At 39.2% G+C, this 24,476-nt stretch overlaps 2 protein-coding genes across 2 annotated transcripts in view; one reads left to right on the top strand and one right to left on the bottom strand.

Moving 5' to 3' along the window:
• Positions 1 to 24,476, top strand: part of LOC148420485 (golgin subfamily A member 7B-like) — a 107,407-nt gene that overhangs the window by 23,722 nt on the left and 59,209 nt on the right. The window lies entirely within an intron of this gene.
• sfrp5 (secreted frizzled-related protein 5) lies at positions 4,203 to 23,724 on the bottom strand. Its single transcript, XM_088421078.1, has 3 exons — positions 22,873 to 23,724; positions 10,745 to 10,822; positions 4,203 to 5,132 (listed from the first exon to the last, which is right to left on the bottom strand). Exons 1-3 carry the CDS (start codon positions 23,447 to 23,449, stop codon positions 4,804 to 4,806), a joined length of 984 nt encoding a protein of 327 aa, XP_088277204.1. The 5' UTR covers positions 23,450 to 23,724; the 3' UTR covers positions 4,203 to 4,803.

Below are 24,476 nucleotides of genomic sequence, written 5' to 3'. Positions count from 1 at the left end.
CAGCGAACATTTGAATGGTACAGTAACTTCATGTGGTCAGCGTTAGTTTCTTTGAGAAAAAGAATAAACTGGCGATGGTGAAGTCCCATCGCTCGATTAAAGTTAACAGGTTTTGCTATGTGGTCTACCTGGTACACAGTTTTACACAGTGCTTCCTAATGAATTATGCAGTGTAGGAACATTAGCTGTTGAACGTCCCCACTTTTTTCCTGTCAGAGTTGGTGATACATCTGTGGTAACGTTGACAAGAATACGCCAAGGTAACTTGTGCCTCTGTATGACTGTTGATTTGCTAATAAATAAGTCCATTCCTTATGTTTTTCCTTTCAGGGATTCCATATCCAAAAAGTCCTCCGTTATCTCAAAATTAGTAATGTTCTTTATATCAGTCATTGCTTTTGTCCAATGCCAAAGAATGTAATGAAAATTATGCTTCTTTATTGTTTATCTTGCTAGTTAAGTCTTCATCAGTTACCTCTATGTGGCCAGTCACTGACCTAATTGACGTTTGCCATCTGCGGTCCACTTGGTTGGAATGTGGGATGGTTCCTGCACAATGGCTTTGCCTGCTGTCAAGACATCCCTGCACTATATAGCACAATATGTTTTCTGTAATCTATATTGTTTATGTGTATGTCTGTATTTGGTACATGCAGCATCCACTTCAACCTGTGGGCCTGGAAGGGGGCTCCTCCCACCTGTGGTCCCTTCTTGAGGTTTCTGATTTTCCCCTAACTGGGGTTTTTGAGTTTTTCCTTCCCCTTCTGGCAGCTTTGACAGGGGATGCTGTTGTGTAACTTACACTGAAAAGATGTTTATGTACGACTTCCTTTTTCGAAAGAGGTCTCCACATGACCTCTTTTCATCTGTGGCTTCACAGAGACTTCGGTGATTTAGGGCTATACAAATAAAATTTGATTGATTGATTGAATGATTGATTGACATATATATATATATATATATATATATATATATATATATATATATATATATATATATATATATATATATATATATATATATATATATACACACACACACACACACACACACAGTGGGCCCCTGTTACGACATTAATCCGTTCCACGGTTGGGGTCGTAAGGTGAAGTCGTCATATGATTGGCAATCCAAAAATGTTAAATAGCTAATGTGTTTAGAACCAAAGGTAAAAACATCAAAATTGTACATATATATTCAAAATTGGTACCAAATTAGTATAGTAAGTGCTACGTATATATAATATACATTGAGCATACAATGAGAAAGTATAATAAAAAAAAAAAATATAGAAAGGATTTATTTACCTTTGAGTGCCGCTTGTTATGCCCATGTTCCCTAATAAGGGTTATCTCCAGCATCGTTTCCATATAAATCATTTTTTTACTTCTGTCTTTAGCATCACTAGCAATCTCGGGACCCATGGCTAACCCTTTCAACTTTGAATTATGCAGTAAAATGCACTACAAATACAATTTTGTAACCAGTCACAATCGAGCAAAGCTTTACCGTTCTGCCATTTTGAAACAAGTGAGGCTGACCAATAGCAGACCAACATCGTGAGGAGACGCCGACCCATAGCAGACCAGCATTGTAGTCACACGTTCTTAATCACCTTATTTTTTCACTTTGACATTGCTGCACCAAGCAGTAAAGAAGTGATTACATATACTGGCTTGGTTCATTTCACTACTTGTCATTCACAGCTATAACACAGCTGACTTTAGCAGAGATTTATTCATAGTTACACTCTGTCTTAGTCTTGGTTTCATTTCATGCTGATAAAAGCATTCTGAGATGCGTTTGAAGTAACCAACCAATGCAGACCACATTTGAATCCTTGTATTAAACATGATGGTGTATTATCGCCTAGGGTCAAACTCCTTAGCTGGCTTTGTTTTCGTGTTACACTTATATGACTGTATTGTGTTTCAATTGCAGTGTAACTCTAGAACAATGGTGTTGACTTTAACTGTAAATAATAAAACAGAAAAAAAATATTTTTTATGAGTGCAGACAGAGGTAGACCAGGGCCTGAGGAATGACGGACCAGAAAAAGAAAATTGTCAAATGTCACACTCTAGTGGTGGGCAAAAATACCGACAGGCTGAATATTACAATTTTGTCTGGCTTTAAAAATGACGGACCAACAATCACAGAAAGGGGGCAGGGCTCTGATGAATGACGAACCAACAAAAAAATGGATTGACGAGCGGTTTTGTAGTGTCCTTAATCAACAAATGAAGTTGGGATTTTTTAATGCCGGTGTATGGGAATCGGTAGAGGTGTGATGGCAATAACAGCAAGTCACAAGCAGTAGTAAGCAACCTGGCAGCAACAACCCCTGCGAAGACCTGCTTCAAAGTAAAAGAATACTACTGCCATTGCATTGATGTTCGTTCATTATTCGGGATGTTTATTTTTGTGGGCCTTCACATCAAACAGTTAGCGAGTAACGTGGTGTTGCTGTCTTTGTTAACATGGCCATAGTTTTTTTTTGTGTAGTTTACAAACTTAGTTCTGGGTTTTGAGTTTAGCTTTGGCCTGCCTGTAATGTATTTGTATGTTCTCCCTGTGTCCACGTGAAGATTCCCCGGGTACTCTGGTCTCCTCACACATTCCCTAACATGTGCATGGTAGGTGAATTGGACTCTACACTTATTTTAGGTGTGGTCGTGAGTGTGAGTGGTAGTTCATCCCTGTGTGCCCTACAATTGGCTGGCAACTAGTTCAGGGTATCCCCTTCCTACTGCCCGAATATACCTGGAATGATTTGGGGACATTTTAAATTGATTCTGCATTGTAGTAAATGAGAATAAATTATTTTTGTCACACCTCTAAAAAAAGAAAAAGAGGACTACTAGGACAGAAGTTCTTAAACAGACCTACCAGGGAAAAGAAAAAAAAAACATTTACATGGTCTTGAAAAATGTTCAAATATACTTTATTCATTTACATTTTGCAAAAACAAAAACATTTTTTTCTGTATCAGAACTACTTACAGGTTAACTGATTTAAAAAGTATTGTCATGGCTAGATTTTATTGTGACAAAAACTGTAAATTTAGGCACTATCTTACTTTGTATTATGTGTATAAATGTGAATTTTGCTATCATACCACAGATAATTGAAACAGTTAAAAAAAAAACAATGAGTATCGTGACATAGTTGGCTCAATCCAGAGTCTCTTTACTTGACTTCTTCGAAGGAACTTTCCTTCCTACATTGTAAAAAGGATAAAAGTTTCCATCTTTCGGGCCACAGAGTCAATGGCAGCATCCTCCAGTCAATTTGCCCCTCAACACATGATCGTAGGCCTTCCCTCGTCATCATCTTTAATGGGGAGCAGTGCTTTTCTAATTACCAATGCATGAGATTACCTAAATTGTGCATGATTCTAATCATCTATGTGGGCTGACTATACATCTTCATCCTGCTACATTGTGCTGCACAGTCAGTCCACATTTAACAAATCACTCTGGGGGACGAAAAAAAAAAAACTCCCTCATTCTCTCAATAGGTATTACATAATCAAACATGATTTCAGTTGGAATTCAGAATATTCCGTCTCCTATTTCCATTTTCTACTTTCTAATTCCTTAAACTGCTGTCAGATATTGTACAAGTGACTGACTCAACTCGGCATGTTCTCATGATGATTTAGTAGGAAAGAACACAAAAAAAACCCCACTTAAATCAATGTAAGCTGCTGCAGCAATGTAACCACAGAGAACACTGTGGCATGAAACCCCTCCACTATGCTTTTTGATTTTTTTTTTTTTTAACCACAATAGCAAATACTGTTAAGGAGGGCACAAACGGTATGACAGGTTAAATGGCTGCAACGTCAAGTCAAAGTTGCAGATTTATTTTGTGCCATACATACTGCGTGTGGCTTGTTATTCAGCTTGATACTTTAACAAAGAGAGTGATGACAAATCAACTGTTTGTATACTCTGAATGGTAATGCTAACAATGTTGCTGAGAGCAAAGTGGTTCCGTTACTTGTGTGAGAATTGATCTGTGCCAAAAAACTAAACGAACAAACAAACAAAAAAACAACGAGAAAAACACACATGGGTATGGTGAACAGACTAGCGGCTCGGCGACAGAGCGGTTAGCACGTACGCCTCACAGTTAAGGGACCAGGGTTTAATTGCAACTGGATACAGACAGTATGGGTAAATTTCTAAAAATGACAAACAGACGATGATGAAAGGGTTACTAAAAGGACTGCAAATGCTGTCATTTACGTTCAGGTTAGTATGTGGATCCCCAGAAAACAAATGTAAAAAGGTCCACCTCTGATGGTTGGGGCTATGGTGAAGCGGGCTATGGGGCAATAGCAATCTGGGTTAGGGTTACAGCTCACCTTGGAGGTTTGGGTTAGTTTTAGGGGGAAATCGTTTGGTTTAGGGTTAGAGTCAGCTTTAGTGGTGTGAATTATTCTGAAACATGCTTCTTCAACCACTGCCCATTTTTAGGGGATTCATCTAAAATGTAAGAATGGAAAAAATATGTGATTTCGGTCAACATGAAATACATCAGTCTTCAATGAATAATACTCCATTATTTTAGTGCAAAATCCAAATAAATCTTCTTGAGAACAGCCACCTGTCTTACTCGACAAAAGCAAAACAAACCAAAAATACATGCAACCCCATTCCCACTTTGTTAAAGCTGGGGCAATAAAAGCTTTAGCCGACTACAGTCTTTGGACCCTGTTTTTTGGAAGTTGTGGACTCATTGGAAAAGTAAATCATGAGTGTGGAATTGTGAAAGATATAAGTGGGCTGAAGAGATGTGTCACTGGAAGACGGTGTGGTAGGTTGGACACTGATGAGACTTCATATACTTGATGGCAAACTTGAGCTCCTTGCTTTTCTTGTCCCATTTGTGGATGGACATGAGCAGCAGTTGCTGGTCCACTTTTCGGCCCATGATGAGGAAGTTGGAACCCAGGCTGTCAAGTTGCGAGCATGGGCAGTTGGCCCCATTCTTGATGTATAGGACCAGCTTCTTTAGGTCCTTTTTGCGCAGCACACCCTGCTTAAGCACTTTCTTCTTCTTCTGGGCTGCGATCAGCTTCTTGTCACCTTTCTCCTTTTTCACCTCTTTGATTTTCATTTTAAGGACTGGGAAGAAAAACATGAAAGAGTTTGTGGATTACTGTTAGAGAGTTTCACACATTCTTATAGTTCAGGATGGAAAATATCATAATCCTTTTACATAACTATTAACTTATTTAAGGGACATTCAAGCCAAACATGCTATTTACAATAATAAGTTTTATGTGACCCTACAAGTCTAAACAGTAAACACAGTACCCTGATCAACATTGCATTTGGAGAATGTGGATGAATAGAATAGAATGTAATACCTTCATTGTTATTATACACCGGTATACTACAAAACTGAAAGCACTGCTCAGATTGGTGCATATTAATAGGGTTGCACGATTAAGTCCAAAATAATAATCACGATTATTTTGGTCCAAATTGAAATCACAATGATTAATCATGATTATTCATCATGTTTGGTCAAACCAATCTATTTATTGCACTTTTTTATACAAGCAGTATATAAACAAGGCTTCAAAGCTTGATACTTGATAATAATAAACTAAAATAAATAAAACAAATCCACACAAGACATGGCAAAATCTTGGCCCACAGGGCAACATAGCTAACTTACTTGCTGAGTGCAAACCATGCAGAAAAATGAAGCCTACTTAGAACCAAGCACATAATTGAACAACAGGCCTGTAACAACATCTACAACTACTACATCTGCAGCCTTAAAGATTTTTTGCAAGAAAAAAAAGACTACAAAAGTACTATAATCACACATAGTATGGATTTAACTGTCAAAATGTCATTTTTTTGTCATTTCAAACCAAATTTATTTACATTGTTGGATTTTCCAAAATGGGTGACATTTGACGGTATATATTATGAATCAGGTGAGAAACACCACCATTTTGCACTGGTGCTGATGAGAAGCTGGTAAAAGTACCAAAATAACTCGACGTCAGTTTGGACTTAGCAGTCTCAAACTGACCTTTTTTCACATTTTTTTTTTCCAATCGGATTTTTCAAAATGGGTCTCAATAGACAGCTACGGTATATTAGAGGGTGAGAAAATCAGAGGCTTTTGTCATGTAAACAAGTGGGAAATAATGCCAATTAAATGTTTCTAAAGTGCACCCACAAAGTCAACTTCAATGTCGCCATCGAGCCCCATTCTATTTCTGCGTTCAGACCAAACGCAAAATATCGCGTCGCGACACTCATTCGGTAGGCTTTCAGTTGAGGCTGCTGCTAATGCTACTGCCCTTTTAGCTGATGCTGCAGGATTGCCTTGCTTGCTATTTCTCAAGCTTAATGAAGTCTTACCCTTGCATTTGCCCCCTGGTGGCAGGATGACTGAAAGTGCTTGATTTGACAGCCGGCTATTTAAATGTGAATATTGCTGGGGATCAGCTTAAATAATTGTTGCAGTCAATATCGTGATCGCAATTAAAATTTGATTAATTGTGCAGCCCTACTAGAAAATGGATGGATGGAGCGGATAGAACATATCATTGTAATGTTTCGGACTTGACTTTAAAAAACAGTAAGTGTGTATGTTTTTGTTGTAACCTTTCAGCACACATTCAAGACTTGGGCTTTTAAAAGGACTAATTGTGTGTTAAAAAAATCTATTTTGACTCATTACATATGACAAATAAAACAATGTAGTAAGCAAATTTTATCATGCTGTTAGTGTCTACAACACCCCACCATAAATGTTTGTTTTTGTGTGTTGAAGACAAACACATGACACGTTTGGGTTAAGTTGTGCCTGCATTTATATGCATGTTACCTTTGACATTGTGGAGTTCAAAGGAAAGTTTGAGACCAAGTCTGGAATCCTCTGGTTGTTTAAATGACATTAACTGCACTTGTGACAGATTCTCTGAGGGTAACCATAACTGTACCCCGACTGGCACAATGAGTTCTCTTCACAAACTTTTCCGAGTAAAGTTCCATTTTAGGGTCTAATGTTTCTAAATCTCAGCCAGATTTATTGAAGGTTTATCTTTTTATACTTACAGTCATGCATTTTGACAGCAAAAATACAACAGTGCTCTTACTAAGAATGCGGAGGTCGGGCCGACAAGACTTGGCTCTATCGATTTAATGAAGTACCGACTCGTACCACCCATTGAGGCCAGTGTTTGGAAGAGCATAGCTCGACTTAAGAGAGACCAACATGAAGCTGCCAACCGCTCAAGACAGGAATCCTCTGGGCGAATAGTCTGACAGCTGAAATTAATCATGGGCCGGGCAGAGGCTGAGCCTCGGCGTGGTTGAGAGGCATCGGCAAGAACTGCTTGGAAGACGGCCATTTCACTGTCTACTGTTCCATAAACATCTCCTGATATGCGGCACTGCATGTGAGGAGATAGCCTGTTACGAGTTGGAATGTGTGTGCGGCCTCAAATGTGCAGTCTGACTCCCATAGTTTGCATGCCTACTAGTCCGAGTGTCTCGGTATGTACGAAAGAATACATTCAGGTGGACAGAGTAAGGAACTCAATATGGCTGCTTCCTCTCTATCACAATGGAATGGAGCCACCTGGCTAGGATCCTAGTGACGAGCTGCGCTCTGGTTTTAGTCTTTGACACAGATTGTATTGTACTCTTATGAGTCCCACCACATTATTCATGAAGCAGTAAGTACTAGGGACCGACCGATTTATTGGGCCTTTAATTCATATGGCCCCTCAACCCTTTAATGGTCACAGCTGCTGCTTTCGGACAATAGTTTAAGCAGGAAAAAAAACGGCCTTTATTGGCACATGTTTTTCTAGATTTCTGTCCTAAGCAGGCAAGAATTTTCAGGATTCAGGAGAAATTTCAGGGTATGTTAGATTATAAGCAATAGCTATTACAGATGCCTTTGGACATATTGTCTGTTTAGACAATCGGCCGAAAGCCACCACTGTGCCCGATAAAGGGGTAAACAGCCAAAAAGCAAATTTGATGATTTTTTTTCACTCCATGTTTCTATCAAAGAAAGCATTTGTACACACGTAACACTGGTGTCTTCTTTGTTATGCTTAAATCTATACCATAACCTAGTAGCCTTAAAGTGATACTGAGTAAGATTTATCACTCATACCATACTCCCAGAGAGTATGTGCACCGTATTTTCCGCACTACAAAGCGAACCGGATTATAAGGCGCACCTTCAATTAATGACATATGTTAAAACTTTTTCTATATATAAGGCGCACCGGATTGTAAGGCGCACCCTCAATTAATGACATATTTTAAAACTTTTTCAAACACAATATAGTAATACTCAAAGTAATAACAATAATAACTCAAATAATAACTCTGAACTCTCAATAGCATATTAACTCAGTGTCAATATGACCAACCTTGTTCAACTGTAAACACACAAAAGAAACAGGTAAAGCTTACTTTATCAGTTCATTCCCCATCTACGAATCCCAATCTCAATATTGATCCATATATAAGGCGCAACTGATTATAAGGCGCACCATCAGCTTTTTTTTAAAAAAATGTAGGCTTTTAGGTGCGCCTTATAGTGCTGAACATACGGTAATTCCGCGCCATTACGGTAAATGAAGCAATAAACACTCCCCCTCCTGCTGTCCATACTTATAACAGACATGCCGACTTCCGGAGGAGTGACACTCCCCATGTATTATAATTTAACGATACCTAGACCTCCGATTATATTCAAAAGACACTGTTGGTCATCAAGAAAACATGTATTTGGAAGTGTTTGAAATTTATAATAATCTAATTTATTCATTTTTATTGAAAAATGGTCTAAATCTTACACAGTGTCAATTTATTGTAAATATATATCGTGAAATGTGGTTATATGGACTTGGCATTTAAAGTAAAGCCATTCTTATTTTTTACAAGCAATACTTAGACAAAAACTGCAGGAAGTTAGATGTCACCAGATACAAACTAAAGACTACAGTTTCCTTGGGTTATAAAAAAAAAAAAATAGTACAACATAAATTAATGTAATCTGCCTTAATTAAACACATTGCATCATGTAATGCATTCTGTAAATGACAAAAGGAATGTAATTTTTAACATATATTAACAGTTGACCCCTACAATTAAGGTCCAAGGACGACCTGTGATGAATGAAAATGTTTATAATGACGGCCATAGGAATGCATTCGGGAATCAAATGGTAGTTTATTTATTATTAATTGTGCAATCAAATCAGCATTTTTAATGCTTCCTGACACCCCTCCCCTAAAAAAAAAAAAATCCATGTCAGGTCCTAATAACGACTAAATACAAATTGAAAACAATTTGGTTCAGAAAAATTGTATGTGCCAGTATTTGTTTTTTTGACCCAGAAGAGAATGTGGAAAAAGATATCAGATGAGGAAACTGTAACAAGAAACAGATTTGAAATGTCTTCAAAGAAAACAAGAGCAATATTGATAATGTGCAAGGTCAAACCACAATCAGCTATTACAATAGTATCACATGCATCCTCGACTTCATCTTGCTATGTATACTCGTGGAATTCTCACCTCATTTGTCACCCAGAGGCATACGTGAATAGCCAGAGGAATGTCTTGCTCATGTTTCATTTAAATGGCTAAGAAGAATCCCTGCAATGCTTTCTGATCCTTTTGGACAGTGATTTGTAACCCTGCTATCAATCAACCAAACTATTTTTATTAGAGTGGATAGAATCATGACGAAGACGTACACTGTGGTGCTTGTTTGGATGTGTACAAATATGATTGACAGTGTGATGCGATGTCTCTCATTACCATTTTATAGATGTGTGTGCTATTGCCAGATGACATAGTGGGGAACTTATTTAAAGATGCAAGAGCCTTTAGAAAATATGGTTTTCATCGCCAAATGGTCACATTTTAATTACAAATTGCCATTCTAAAAGTTTGATCATCTATTAGCTTCATTTTAAGTTTAGTGCAAAGACCCTGGTTCCAAAAACACTGTTCAAGTACCAAATCTGCTCCTCTATGAGGTGAAATATTGGATTTATTGCTCTTGAGTTTATGTGCATGTCATCACAACAAATATGTAACTGCGTGATAAAAGTTTGAAAAATGTTGCTGTGTATGCATCGGGTACTCTTTTATAGAAATGTCATTTTATAAGAAAGCAAAAGCAGAGTTGCTCCAAATCAAAGTATAAATTTCAAGTTCTGGCAAGGTATGCTGTTAACAGTGTGTGTGTCGTGGTGGTGGTGGTGCTGGGGGGGCGGGGTGGGGGGTTATTATTCAGGTCGGAAATTTCTTTTATAGCAAAATATCCCGTGCGCTCTGCTGCTGCTAAAAAAAAGCAAGTTTCCCAACTGTTGGGACTAAAGCTTTATATTTTATTTTAATGTTTGTGCACAGCACGTCCTTCATGAACAATGACTACTATTAGTGCTACTTCACAAACTTTTTTAACAATTTTATTTTTGTTGTGTGTATCATGATCCACATTTCTTTCTTCTCCGAAATAAAAAAAATACAATCAGATCATCTTATTCTTTGCCATGATTAAACAAAATGTTATAGTCATAACTAATGAGCTTGAATTCCTTAGGTTTGACAGATCATGTTTCTTGCCTTGCTTTTGTCATATTACGTGCTTCTGAGTATGGAAGACAAAAATATGCATTCTTCTTGCACTTTTGTTAACAGTGTCACCATGGCTGAGGTCTTCCTCATTCTTACCAAAGTCGCTGGCACAGTAGTGCTCCATGATGTTGTCTGCTTTGAGCTCGTTGTCACATGGAGGACAAACCTTTGACACTGTAGGAAAAGAATGAAAAGCGACTCATTAATGATGACTTTGGAGAGCACAATTACACATTTCATTAGGCGCTCTCAAGGTCAAAATAGCTCAAATCTAAAGGCTGCGTCTGTAAGAAATCATTAGCGGCTGAGCACTTTGGCGCACCGCCCCCTCCTTTCCTGTCAGAAGGGATTTGCTGCGTAAGCCTTACACACTCCAGCAGACTGAAGGATGTTTGCTCTGAAATGACGCTGCAGAAAAAGGCTTTAGTTTGGAACTGTGCATGTTTTGATCATAAAGGTGTGGCTTTTTAAAGGTAAACACTTATGCAGAAGCTCAACATGTATATTGGGAAACAAGTGGCCCAAAAACGACTTACTTTTACATCCAAATATTTACATGTTTAGTCTCACGGTTTTTTTGAGAACTTGGTTGACTGTAATTGTCAAGTAGCCAAATAGAGCAGTTGTTCTCAAAGCGGTAGTCATCTTCGAACTCATCCAATTTGTTTGAAAAGGAGGTCTTCGGAGATGATTTGCTCATCATCTTATTTGGGACGTTCTTTACCGAAGTGACGACTGTTGTGGATGTCACCTGCTGACAACCACGCCGGCTTGTTCAAGCACACGTCTAAGTTCTGAAAGAAACAAGTCAAACCGTCTTTTCCTTTTCATAATGCGTGAAGGTGCACCGGAAAAATAATCCACGCAGCCTCGTTGCTGAAAACAAGGAGGCAATAAGGCAGGGCTTGACAAAAAGTGCATTTGAGAGTGCAAACACACTAAAAATGGATGTATGCTATATCGAATTAGAGGTATTTAAAATAATTTTAAGCCTTGAAAATGACATGATATTTTGCCTTTAAATTAATATTATTCAAAAACAGATATGTGGAAAAAATTGGTCTGTTTTGAGGTATGCTGTCAAAAGTTGACCCCACTAATATGGGCGTCGAAATTGAGGAAAAAAAAGCCTCGACTGATACTCGGACAAAAAACGGTATATCATCCTTAAGCAGAGTTCGACTTGCTTTGAGCAAGGCAATTTTATCAAAAGAAACTTCAAGTAAAAAAAAAAAAAAAAAAATAGTGAAACAATATGGTAAACTCCGCGTAATCCTAAAGATTGCAGTTATTGGTGAACATGTTTCAAACAGCCCCCCCCCCCCTCCCCCAACACACACACACACACACACACACACACACACACACACACAGATATCTAATTGAGAGACCATGGCGGGATGAAAAATATATCTTTTTCATGGGTGTGTATGGGAGGCTGGGTTGCCACACTGTAATAGCCTACATATTTCCCCTTTCCCCACGCCCAAATCTTCCTGTCGCACGTTTACAGACGCACAAGTAAACACACACCAAGCTAGCACAGAGAGATTAAAAGTCACAGTTCAAAGGTTATCACCCTATCCCAAACCTCAGTGTCTGGCCTGATAATGAAGGAGGTCAAAGTGTAGCATGCCTCGCTGCTCAGGTCGCTGCGAGGTGAACCCCCTAACCATTACATTGAAGAGAGTCTTGTCGACTAACTGCCACTTTCTCCCTCCCCAACCTGTGAAAGAAAACTCAATAGGCCTTGTGGGGGCTTTAGAGGCAGGTCTCTAATTGTCCACATTAAAAAAACATTCAGTGGGGTGCAAACCACTTAGCAAGCAAACCAGGGCAACCTCTAAAATTGAACAGGCTGATAGAACATTGTATTATAAGTCTATGAAGACATTGGTTGGTGACAAAGGGAGAAAATGAGCTTTTCGTGAAAAGATCTGTTTTATGCACAACAGTGACTTTGATTGTAGTATTTTTTTAGTAGAATCTGAAACATCTAAACAGTCCTTACCTTCGATAAAACAACAAAACAATGAAAAATATGTTTCTGGTGTCAAAATAACAGATTGCATATGTATTTAACTACATTACAATAGTGCTCGATTGGCTTTATATTAAGAGGAGCGCAGGGCACATATGTCATCTATCCATTCATTAAAACAAAAGAAAAAAAAACAAACACACAGTTGATAAGAATTCTTGTCATTGGCACACAACCTGAGGAGATCACATGATGAAAATTCTTGTCCGTAGCAATGAAAGAGTTGAAGTATATTAGTAGCGGAACTCACATGATATATTTTCAAAATACCTTTATAGCACCCCTGACTAGTAACCAGTGAATCATAGGGCAGCAAAGAAAAAAAAAAATCCATGTGAATAAGAGAACATACGGTAGGAAGGTTTCGATTGAGATTCGAAAACGGACTCTCAAAAGTGTGATGCACCACTGATTGTAAATAAAGATGCTAAAGCAAAAATATAAAAATAAAAAAGACTGCAAACACACATACACACACAAAGAGAAAGAAAGAAAGTCTCGTTATCTGTTTGGAATAAAGCAGTTACATCTTATTCTGGCCCTGCAGTAATTCATGTGAGTTCCCTTGAGGTTACAGAGTTGGCAGGAGTCCTTCTCGTGTCAGTTACAGTTTTGGATAGAAAAGCAACTTTTGGATGCCTGCAGTGTGGCGTCTGTCTGAGGCATCATGTCAGTTGTGCTGTGCATTGATGTGCATGCCAGTGATTTGTGTGCCTGTTCGATGCAGTTTGTCATTGCTTTTGGAAAACCCTGTCATGTGCATCATTGTTACGACCCATATAGTAATGGATTGTGTTTATTTTGTTGTATGCTGGGAATCAGAGGACAGGCATAGTTAGACGCGCAAAAAACAGTCATTAACAGATGGCATACCACAGTTTTTTGTCCTTCCATTCTCTTTAGACAAACAACTTACTCAACCTACTCAAATAAAATCCTTCATTTTTCTTATAAAGAAAACACAAAACAAAACAAGTATTAGCGATGATTAACTTCTGTTCGGAGACACTATCTTTATCCCATGGACATCCGAAACTTAACTGATGAACCCATTTGAACTTGTTACGAACCAAAACAAGTAAAGCCTCTCAGATGGATTTGATTGTGCAATCATACCACATTGTAATGACTCCCTTACACGGTGCATGAGGATGGAATCTGTGAGGGATGTATATATATATATATATATATATATATATATATATATATATATATATATATATATATATATATATAGTATTTATTTATGTGTGTGTGTAAAATATCAGTAGTGGTCCGTGACTTTTACATGTACGCCTTCAGTGATGTCTGATTCGAATAACAACCTCTCATGCGCACACGTAAGCATTACTGGGATACATAGGCTATTCTCCAGCGCATTTAAACATCAAAAAACCTGCATCAGCAACTAAAACTTGTCTCATTAAAACTTAAAACTTGCATCATCATACATGATGCTGTCAAAACCTAAAATAATTAATAATAATTTAAAATAAATATTTAAGACAAACAATTATGAAGTCCATCATTTTATTTCTTTACTATTAATTGAATATGAACGAAATGAAATTACTCTAATATATAAAAATGAAACAATAAATAAAGAAAATGATTACACTCACCAAAACAAAAAGCGGTCACAATTGAGCAGTGTTTTCAATATCTCCCGCTTTTCCTTTTTCTTCCTTTCATGATGGAAATCTCTTTCCTTCGCACTGAGATGTACAGTGTACCCACTCAGGTGTCCCCATAAGTTAGAAAACAAGCACCGTAGTGTGTGGGTTAGTTCTACTGGTAGCCCAGCAAAGTTTGCTCAGTCAGAAAACAGTCAGAAAGGGCGAGCTCACGCCCCTGATAGCCGAGCCAGAAAAATGGCCGCTCATAGTTCGTTGATTGGAAGTGGCGGACAAAACACATTCCCCCGCCCGGGATAGGTTTGCTAATAGCTACGCTAAGGCAAATAAACCAAGCCATAAACCAACACCGTTTAGCTTGGTTGCTGAGCATAGCACTGCCTTCCAGTGAGCGTTCAAGTATGTCTCGTTCGATTGGCTTTTACAGCTGTCTATATACTGTATACTTAAATACTGGCATGCTCACAAATACATCTGCCCTTGCGCAGAAGCCCACAATGCCCAAAGCCCCTGACTAGGTGCATGAAGATTTCATACCGGCAACACAAGTGGGCTGAATTTGAATTGGCTAAAAACGACAACTTAAAACTACAAAACTGACAGTTGCGTAACCAAATGAATATGATAGAACACGAAAACAACAGAATATGGAGAAAAAAAATCATTATACTATATATACACATATACAGTGGGCCCCCGTGTTACGAACTTAATCCGTTCAGCGGCTACGCTCGTAACTTGAACTGCTCATATGATCCAAACAATCCAAACCTATGTTAATTAGTGAATGCGTGCAACGCGTGCAAAAACCTTAAGTAAAAACATCACGACTTTATACACATATTAAAAATGAGTAACATAATCTACGGTACAGTTAAATTAAATAAAATATACAAAGGAAAAATGACATTTACCTTTGGGGCGACGTGACTTGAGCTGGGTGGAGGCGGAGGGGAGCAGAGACCAACCTGCAGAATTTATTTATTTATTTTCTTAAACGGGAACTTTTCTCAAACTAGAACATATCACCGGCGATTTCCTTCTCTTTAATCCATAATAGAAGAAGCCTCTCAATTTTGTTGTCGATCGAGGTCCATCCCCCGGCAAGGAAAGTCTTGCTTTTCCTTTGAAGTCTCGCACAGCTGCAATCATATTAGCAGCGGCCTGGACAATGTCTAACCAGTACATGATTAAAGATTATTAAAATGGATAGTTTACTTTGAAATACTGTTTGATTATAAAAGAAATATAGGTAAGAGATAGGTAAGAGATTTTCAAGATCTGGTGTGCATTTGCTCCTTAGTGGATCTCTCTGTGTCTCGAAAATCTTTGCTCTTGGGTACGCTTGATGACTGACATGACTATATGGGGCGGGAGTTGGGGCGGCAGTAGATTAAAACTCCACGTATAACTCATGAAGCGCACTGTTGTCAACAGGCAAGAGGAAGAGACACTCGACATTAAAGAGCAGATGGTCCACCAGAAATGTCTTACCTAATTTCTTTTATTCTAAAATAGTATTCAAATGAAACTCAACATTGTTTGAGCATGTAAAGATTAGACTTAAATTCAACGCCCAGGCCGCTACTAATATGACCCCAGCTGAGCGAGGCTTCAAAAGAAAGGGCTTCACTATGTTCTTCTTCCATCGGTAGTCGGCAATCCAGTTTACTAAAACAGCTTCCATATGGACAATGATTTTATTATGAGCCGGAACAACTCGCTTCATTGAATTATTAGGTGATGGCAGCTTCTAATCTTCGCCTCATCCTGAATGTAGCTCGTTCACTCCCAAATGACGGGCCACGGCCGCGTAACTTCTCCCGTCGAGAAGTATCCGTGATCTAGCGAAACTGCGATAGTGGAACCGCGAGGTAGCGAGGGTTCACTGTATATAAAAGCACTGTTTTATTTAAAGTGCAATAATGGACTTTGCACTATTATGTTAAAAATGGGATTAAACCTACATTTAGTCCAATAATCATCTGAAAAGTGCATTTTCTCTATTAATGTCTTAACCTATAAATCAAAAAAAATAGTGAGCCTACTTAATTTCTTAATGGCTCAACAAAAAAAAGTTATTGCTCCAAGCATCTGCAATTAATGTCTAACAAATTAAGAAAGCTTCTTATTGCATAATTTTAAAATCTTTTATATCAAGCTCAGAATCTGAAAATATTTCCATTAAAATAGTCATGAAGCCATTTTGATTATTTTGCTTAGAACTCTAAACATGCAATCGTTATGTAAATATTTTAATCAGATTTTAGAATTCAGTTTGAGTTGAATTTGTGTTAAAATAACAGTTCTTGTAATATAATAGGGACTTGCAATTACTAAGTCATAGTAAATGTGTGTCATTTTCTACTTATGCTAATGTTTCTTACTTTTTTCCATAAAAACATAAAACAGTGTCTATTATGCACTGCCACTGACCTTCCTCACTGAAGCTCAAACAAAAGATGAGCACATCTCCCAATGTTGTCATAGGATCCCTTGACATGTTTTTTACCTCATGCCCTTGAAGCCTGAGCCTCACATAATCTTTTCTGTTCCATTGAAAATATGTGTGGCCCACAACCTCATTGGGACTTCCAAGTTGTGAGCAGCAACGCTTATGACATAAAAACTAAGCTTTGCCGGCGATGTAACGCAGCGTGTGATTTAAGTTGGAAAGACCTGACATCTGTTTAAATGCAGCATGCAAATAGACAGAATGGGGGTGGGGGAACTCCAATGGAGGTCTCCAGACGGCCCGACGAACAGCCCCAAAATGCTGCACGCTTCTTGAATCTGCAGGAATTCCATACAGCGAGAGAAAATACATTTCCAGTGCTTTTCACCGGATCACATTTTCCCTTTCAAACTGCAGCGGCCAGAACCACATGAGTAGGATCCATTGTGCTGCCAGCGAGCTGACAGACTTACTCCATCCAACACGGTTGAAATTTATACTCGCCACATCATTCATAGGACAGACAATATCTTTGACACCTTCCGGGTTTGACCAGGCAATGCGCACACTGTCATTACATTCCAGTTTAGACCCTTCATATGATGTGTTCAAGCCGAAGTTATATAGTAGCTTGTTGAATAATTAGCCTTACATTTGATCTAAGTAGCCTCAAGAGTCTTTTATGAGTCTTAAAATTTGGCATCCTCAAACTTGTAGTTCAGTGTATTATACATTATCGTCAAAATAAAATTGAGCGCTGATTTTGATTTTTTATTTAACCAAAATATAGAGCTATAAGAGTAATCATTACCTCTTAGTATGACGCGCTGCAGCTGTTCATCATAACCAACTACAACTACAATAATAAACACATCGTTAAATTAATTCTTCTCAGACATCATCTGTTTTGTCTTCAGTTTAATGTAGGCATGATTCAATACTGCTGAATTAGACTTGATGCAATGTCATCTACCAGCAGATCACTTGGGCAGAAGCACTGCTTGAACCACAAAAAGACTAATTTTAAGAGGGATGAACGGGAATCAGTTATGACGTATTTTTCATTGGCGTTTTGTTTGTAACGTGAAGTCATCATTTAGTTAACTCCTTAACTGCCAGTCACAAGTGAGCATTATTGTTTTGTGAAGGCAGAATGTTTGCTACAGCTGTTCGTTTTGGATGCCACTATATTGTGGAAGTGTACCGAACGAAGTCCGTCTTGACTCGACATGAGCATAAAACCGGGTTAGTAATATGTGTGTGTGCGTGTGTGTGTGTGTGTGTGCATGTGTCCTGGGGATGGTCTCATATGCTCATCTAAGAGTTTGCCTTTTTTTTTTTCCTCAAAATGTCAGCACATGATCCTTCGGGCAGAACATGATACGGGTTCACTCTGTTTCAAACACACACACACACACACACACAAGAGCACGCACACACAACTCAACAAGACCATTTTTGAGTCGATATGATCTTTGCACATATGAAGTCCGGCACCTCTATTCAAGTAGAATTTCTCGCATGTGTTGTTTTCAGGAGAAGTGGCAAAAGAAGGTTCTTCTGTGTTATGTGAATGGCTCACAAGTGCCACAAAGCCATAATGTCATAGTTGATCAACATCCTATAAAAACAGTGCAGCCATTTATCCCTAATGGAATAAGTCAGCTCTGCATAAATTCACCACAACTTTTTTTCCCACTGCTATTATGTGGGATTGCTGTCACTTGGCTGTGAACACTTTTGATTAAAAGCCAAGATAAGACACACAAAGTTGACTGACAGGACTAAAAATGACGTTTTGGTTTTCCTGTCTCTCATCTGCGGAATCCCTGAGCGTACTGTGAAAGCTAATATTACAGCTTGGTGAAAGTGTCATGTACCTTGAACAGAGCCTTTTCTTCATTTAAATAGTATAACATAATGGAAGTGCACTAATTTAGCATAAATCAAATAAGAGATGCTAACAGGTACTTGAAGGTCAGTATTGGGAATGACAACAATGAAGCATTTGCTATGAGTGAGTACTTATTTAAAATTTTTAACGGTACTTCTGCTTCCTTCTCTACTTTTCTTTCACCCTCTGTTTCCTCATCAGGACAAACACACTCATTTCCATTCTGCCCCGGCCTTACGTCAGCCGTCCCATCTTGTCGACTAATTACTGGAAGCGCAGTAATTGTCCCCCTTTGCTAATTGGCCTGCTGGCTGCCAGGCCCGACAAAGGCGCAGGAGACTGAAATGAGGAGGGGGGACGAGACTTCCCAACTCTCTGCTGCTGACAGACGCCCATCAGCTCCTTCACTCCCCCTCTCAGCACTCATCACTTTTGTCAACAGGCTGCCCAAGTAGCCTGGTACACACACTCCATTGTATGTTTAGTTTCCTCTCTCTCAAAGGCTTTTCTTTGTTGGACCTATTACCTCCCTCAAGGAGACTTTATCAACGTTTTCCATTAAAAAAAAAAAAAAAAGAAAGAAAGAAATCACCAATTTCTAAGAAAACGTTGCTGTTGAAATGTATTTGTCCAGACAACTTTATTAATCTGTCCTTAATCAAAAATATCCCCAACACAGAGGGTAATTAGAAACACATTTAATGTTGATTTAGTAAAAGGTGCAAACATGGGAATTTCTAACTAGTTATCAATATGATAATCAATTTATGAATTTTCATTTTCAAGTACATGTTTATAATTCACATCTTGAATCTTAAGCGGCTAAATGAAAATGACTTCTTGACTGGAACTGGCAGGTCGATTCAGTTGGAACTCGTTTGCTTTCTAAACGGTTATACTAAAGAGAGTTATTCTGGCCAACACAAGTGCTGAAAAAGGAGTTTCGAGCATTCAGAGCCACCTTACCATTAAAAATGCAAAGCCAACATGAGCGTAGACAAACGACATATAATTAAAGCCCATGTGAGTTAATGGGCAAAAATAAGTAATATTTTTTTTAAACCTAAAACAAATCTTCAAAAAAGCGCTAACATTTAATATGTGTATTCCACCAAACAAAAATGAGAAGAAAAAAAAGATGGTCCCCACTTCTGGAAGAAAGCAATCCAACTTTGGTCAGATCCAACAGACAAACTACTTTTTTATTATTATTAATTTATAGTGTGAAGAAAAGCAAAAACAAGGGTAAAAAAAAGTTTAGCACCAGTTCATCAGGGGATTAAGATCAGATAAGAGAATGCAAACAGAGAATGCGAATTACAAGTGTGAAAAGAGCCTAAGTGGTAAATTTCACCACAGATTGACCTATCTGCGCATCTTGTGAGTGACAAGATATTCTCTTCATCCTCTCACCTGCTGGCTTGACAGATTGCTTTTTGATGTACGACTACTGATAAAGTCGTGTCACCTTTTTAGTCAAGCGGTCGAAAACATTAGTCCATCCGTCTTAACTCACTGAACAATTGGGCATCTGGAGTCTCTCAGTCTCCAGGCCCACGTCTCAGTCTGTCGCAATCCCAGCCTGAGACATGCAGCAATGGCAGGGAGCCCATTTTTAACACTTTTACATAAAATCGCTGTCCCTTCTCCTGTCTTCCTTCCTTACCTCTTCAGGATAGTCTCTTACTTAAAATGTAATCTGTCATCAGCAAAGAGCTGGAAGCCAAAACATTGCATATTCAGAAACTGCCAAAAAGCTTATCATGACAAATATTCAGAAACTGCAGGCTGATTTGTGAAGTAACTGAACTAGAAAACAGGAAGACGACGATGACATCTATCTAACCATCCATCTAGCTAACCTCTTCGTAAAACCAACAATGAAACAGAGAAGAAGTAAAACATCATTGCAAGCAATCATTTCGGGTTGATGGTTTGTAATCCTTATTTCAAACAAAATGTTAACTGTCTAACTTGTCAGGGCACAAATTCAACATTTGCCGTAGTGCAATTCATTTTTTTTTCTTTTTTTTCCCTTACTATATACTGAACATAATGCATTTTTGATGAACTGTTATTAGAAAATAATCACATTTGTATAAAAGATTGAGCATCGATTTTAAAGTCTGACTTCCTTTAATTTTAAGTAAAAAATAATAACCAAAAAGCTTTTCTTCACAAAAATTTTGAATTTAGATGAAACTTAAGCATCAACGTTAGTGAAAGCAAAAAATCTGAGCTTCTGCCAAAGTTGTAAGCACAAATGTACATAGTTTTTTATGTTTGGCCCAAGTTTCTCTTCAATGGCATTACAGGTATAGTTAGGGCAGAGCTATGCAAATTGTGGCCCACGGCGCATACGTGGCCCACCGCCACACTCTGAGTTGCCCCATGTTTAATTTTCATCCATCCATCCATCCATCCACTCATTTGATACCGATAATCAGGGATTGGTTTGCGGGAACAGCAGTTTGAGCAGGGAAGCCCAGACTTCCCACTCTCTAGCCAGTTTGTCTAGCTCCTCTGCATGTGTTTGTTTGTTTGTGTGCAGGGCAATTCGAGAGACATCGTCTCTCCATCTCTAAGAGAGGGCCTATACACCCTGTGAAGAAAACACATTTCTGACGTTTGTATCTTTGATCTTGTTCTTTTAATCCCAATCCAAAACTGAGGGAAGAACATTGACCAACGGTAAAGCGAGAGCTTCGTCTTTGGGTGTCACAAGTGACCCTGCGCCGATCCGTCCGGCTCCCATCCTGCCTTTAACTTGAGAACATAACCCTGAGATACTTCACCTCCTTCATTTGGGGCAGGACATTCCACCCTTTTTCGAGTGAGGACCATGGTCTCAGATTTGGAGGTGAGGATCTTCATGCCAACTGCAGCCTTGGGTGTCCTGATGCCAAGTGCACATATGGATACTCAAATGTTTGAACATGGTGTTTATATGGACTATGTGTGACATCCACATTAGTCTGACAACTAAACACCACTCTACACCATTCGGGTTCAGATCAGGAGGGCCGCTCCTCCCAATTACGCCCTTCCAGGTCTAACTGTCATTGCCCACGTGAGCATTAGATTTGATTTGATTTGATAGCATTAGATTGTGTTTTGTTTTGTTTTAAACAAAACAAACATTCTTCAAAATTGCGAACATGAAAAAGAAATACTCTTAGAAAATTCTCCAAAACCTAAGTAATTGTGCTCATGCATGAAGTACTTTGAGGCATGATTAATGAACAATTATTATCGTAGATGTTATTAATTATCTGTTATTGTATGAAATTTGATAGAGTAAAGCTCTAATGAAACCTGCATGTGCAAAAAAACTACATCTCCAGCGTGAAAAAAATACATGCATTGAAGCCTTTCCCTCTTTATTACTTCCTTATACAAGGAAAAATACCCCTGTTGCAGTCAGTCAATATTTTCCCATCCGAGAGGTGACAGTAAATTGACTCGACAGCATACAAACAACACTACTCGAAAACAGAAGTAGAGAATCCATGCTGATTCAAACAATCTAAACAAACTCTCCCCAACGTGGTGCTCACCAGGAGTTGGTCACGGTATTTAGATGATAGTTTTCTTTTCCAGACGAATCATTAAGTGTTTTTATCTGCGAACTTCCGTAAGCAATTGTTCATGCACCATGCTGTCTGTTCGTGAAAAAACTCAGGAAGATATGCATTGAGGAAAATCTCTACCACATGGACCTTGTGTTGAGGGGCATGGTTGCCTAAATAACGTCATTTTGATGCGTACAGATGTGCGGCGATTAAATCAAAGATGAAAGATGGATGAAGCAAAGTGAAAGACATTGATTGCAAGAAATTGATGTAATTATGAAAATGAATTCTTATTGTAGATTTGGCAATTTCTTTCTTCTTTTTTTATGTTTTGTTTGTAACTTTAGTCAGATTGAAGATTGCACAACATGTTTTTTTTTTTAATATTTATGTCCAAGACATAGATTTGCTATCGTGAAAATTCCCCTGTTGTGAAAAATATCTGACTGCAAATAGGATTTTGTTGTCAAGGAGTTCTATTGTATAATTGAGGTATGCAATCAATGTTGAATGTTCACTGAAGTAGTCTTTCCTGGTGAGGGTTAAAATACCAGTTTTTCCAACTGCCTGAGATAAACCTTGCACACTTTGCATCATCTTGCACATTGTACTTTTGGCATTTGCGTACCTGGCGGCTGGGTGGCATGGTTGGCGGTGAACTGCATAGGGATACAGAGGTCGTTGTCAATAGGGAACTTATCGCACGTCAGCATCTCTGGCCAGGGGAAGCCGTAGGTCTCCATCACCGGAGCGCAACTGTCCCTGACGGCCTCGCACAGCGACCGGCACGGATAGATGGGCCGGTCCAGGCACACAGGCGCAAACAGCGAACACAGGAAGACCTGGGTGTCGGCATGGCAGCGCTTGGCCAGAAGGGGCACCCAGCTGCCCGCCTGCTGCTTGACCTCGGGCATGGTCTCGTGGTCCAGTAGGTTGGGCAGCCTCATCTTCTTGTAGCCGACATTGTGGCACAGCCGCAGGTCGGCCGGGATATCCACGCACTGGGGCTGCTTAGTGTAGAAGCGGCCGTTGTGGAAGTTGTCCGACTGCCAGCTGTAGTAGTCATACTCATCTGCGGCCGACACCGTGAGGATGAGGCACAGGAGCCACAGGCCATGTGCCATGTGGAAGGGGCGCTGGGTTATTGCCCTCCTAGAGCTCTTTGCCATACCTTTCTCTCTGAGTTCGGACCAGTAAGATTGCATCCAAGGTGTCCAAAACGTAAATCAAGCGCATCCGCTGTAATCCAAAAAGTTTGAATTCCTTCTCCGCTGCTGGAGAGTCGGCCTTACAAGCACACGCATGCACCTCTCTGTCAGCGTGTGTGTCTGTGTATGTGAATGTGTGCGTGTGTGTATTCACGGCCTCAGGTAAAGAGTCAAGGCAGAGTGAGAACACACAGCTTACTTGATAGGTTCCCCGTAAAACTGTCACCCTGCTCGCTCATATCACTCTATGGTTCTAATGAGAAGTCTCAAAGCTTTAAGGTTCTCAGGCGGCCTTCCCCCCACCCCAAGTAGCCTTGCAGTCCACTCACCTCCTCAGTGGCCTCCCCAGGACTCACTCACACCCAACTGGGCCAATCACAGCACAGGAGGAGGTTCTCACTGCCATTTGGAACGGCCCTCCTGACCCTGATCCTCCTGCAAACCCCTCCTCTGAAACAAGAGGGAGAACAAACCAAGATGCAACTGTTGTATTTCTGTTTTAAAATACATCCCTCCAATAAGAGCATACATTTCAGATTTGCCCTTTTTGGCAATTGGTGTAGGGCTGTCTTACATCTGTGCCAATCTTACTATCATACTTGAGGACTGTCGTCTATGTCAGAGGCCTGCACAATGTAACACATTGTTGTGCACATAACAAATCTGCTCACTTCATCAGTGCTCAACACTGGCAATGAAGGCCTCTCATACAAACAAACACACACACATACACACGCACACATGCACGCACACACACACAGAAATGCTGAAGTTATAAAAACTAGCATGTATATTTTTCCATTTTTTGTTCAAAGGAAAACAGACCTTTTTTGGCAAGAGATGACACTTTCCTTTCAGATTTGGTGATCCATCTGTGGTACTCCAAGGTAACTTGTGCCTCTGTATGACCGTTGATATGTTGTTAAATAAGTCATTTCCCCGTATTTTTCCTTTCAGGGATTCCATAACCAAAAAGGCCTCCTTTATCTCAAAATGAGCAGCGTCCTTTATATCAGTCTTTGCT

The sequence above is a fragment of the Hippichthys cyanospilos genome, chromosome 8 (genome assembly GCF_059441005.1).
Source record: "Hippichthys cyanospilos isolate Australia breed blue-spotted pipefish chromosome 8, RoL_Hcya_1.0, whole genome shotgun sequence".
NCBI lineage: Eukaryota > Metazoa > Chordata > Actinopteri > Syngnathiformes > Syngnathidae > Hippichthys > Hippichthys cyanospilos.
The sequence above is the reverse complement of the archived record's forward strand: the minus strand, read 5'-3'. Positions and strand labels throughout refer to the sequence as shown.

Excerpts from the sequence above, each read along its gene's own strand:
- sfrp5 (XM_088421078.1), bottom strand. The coding sequence starts at position 23,449 with ATGCAATCTTACTGGTCCGAACTCAGAGAGAAAGGTATGGCAAAGAGC. Across the intron at positions 10,823-22,872 it reads CCATGCCACCCAGCCGCCAG|TGTCAAAGGTTTGTCCTCCA; the intron begins GTACGCAAATGC and ends CTTTTCCTACAG. Across the intron at positions 5,133-10,744 it reads CTACTGTGCCAGCGACTTTG|TCCTTAAAATGAAAATCAAA; the intron begins GTAAGAATGAGG and ends TTTTCTTCCCAG.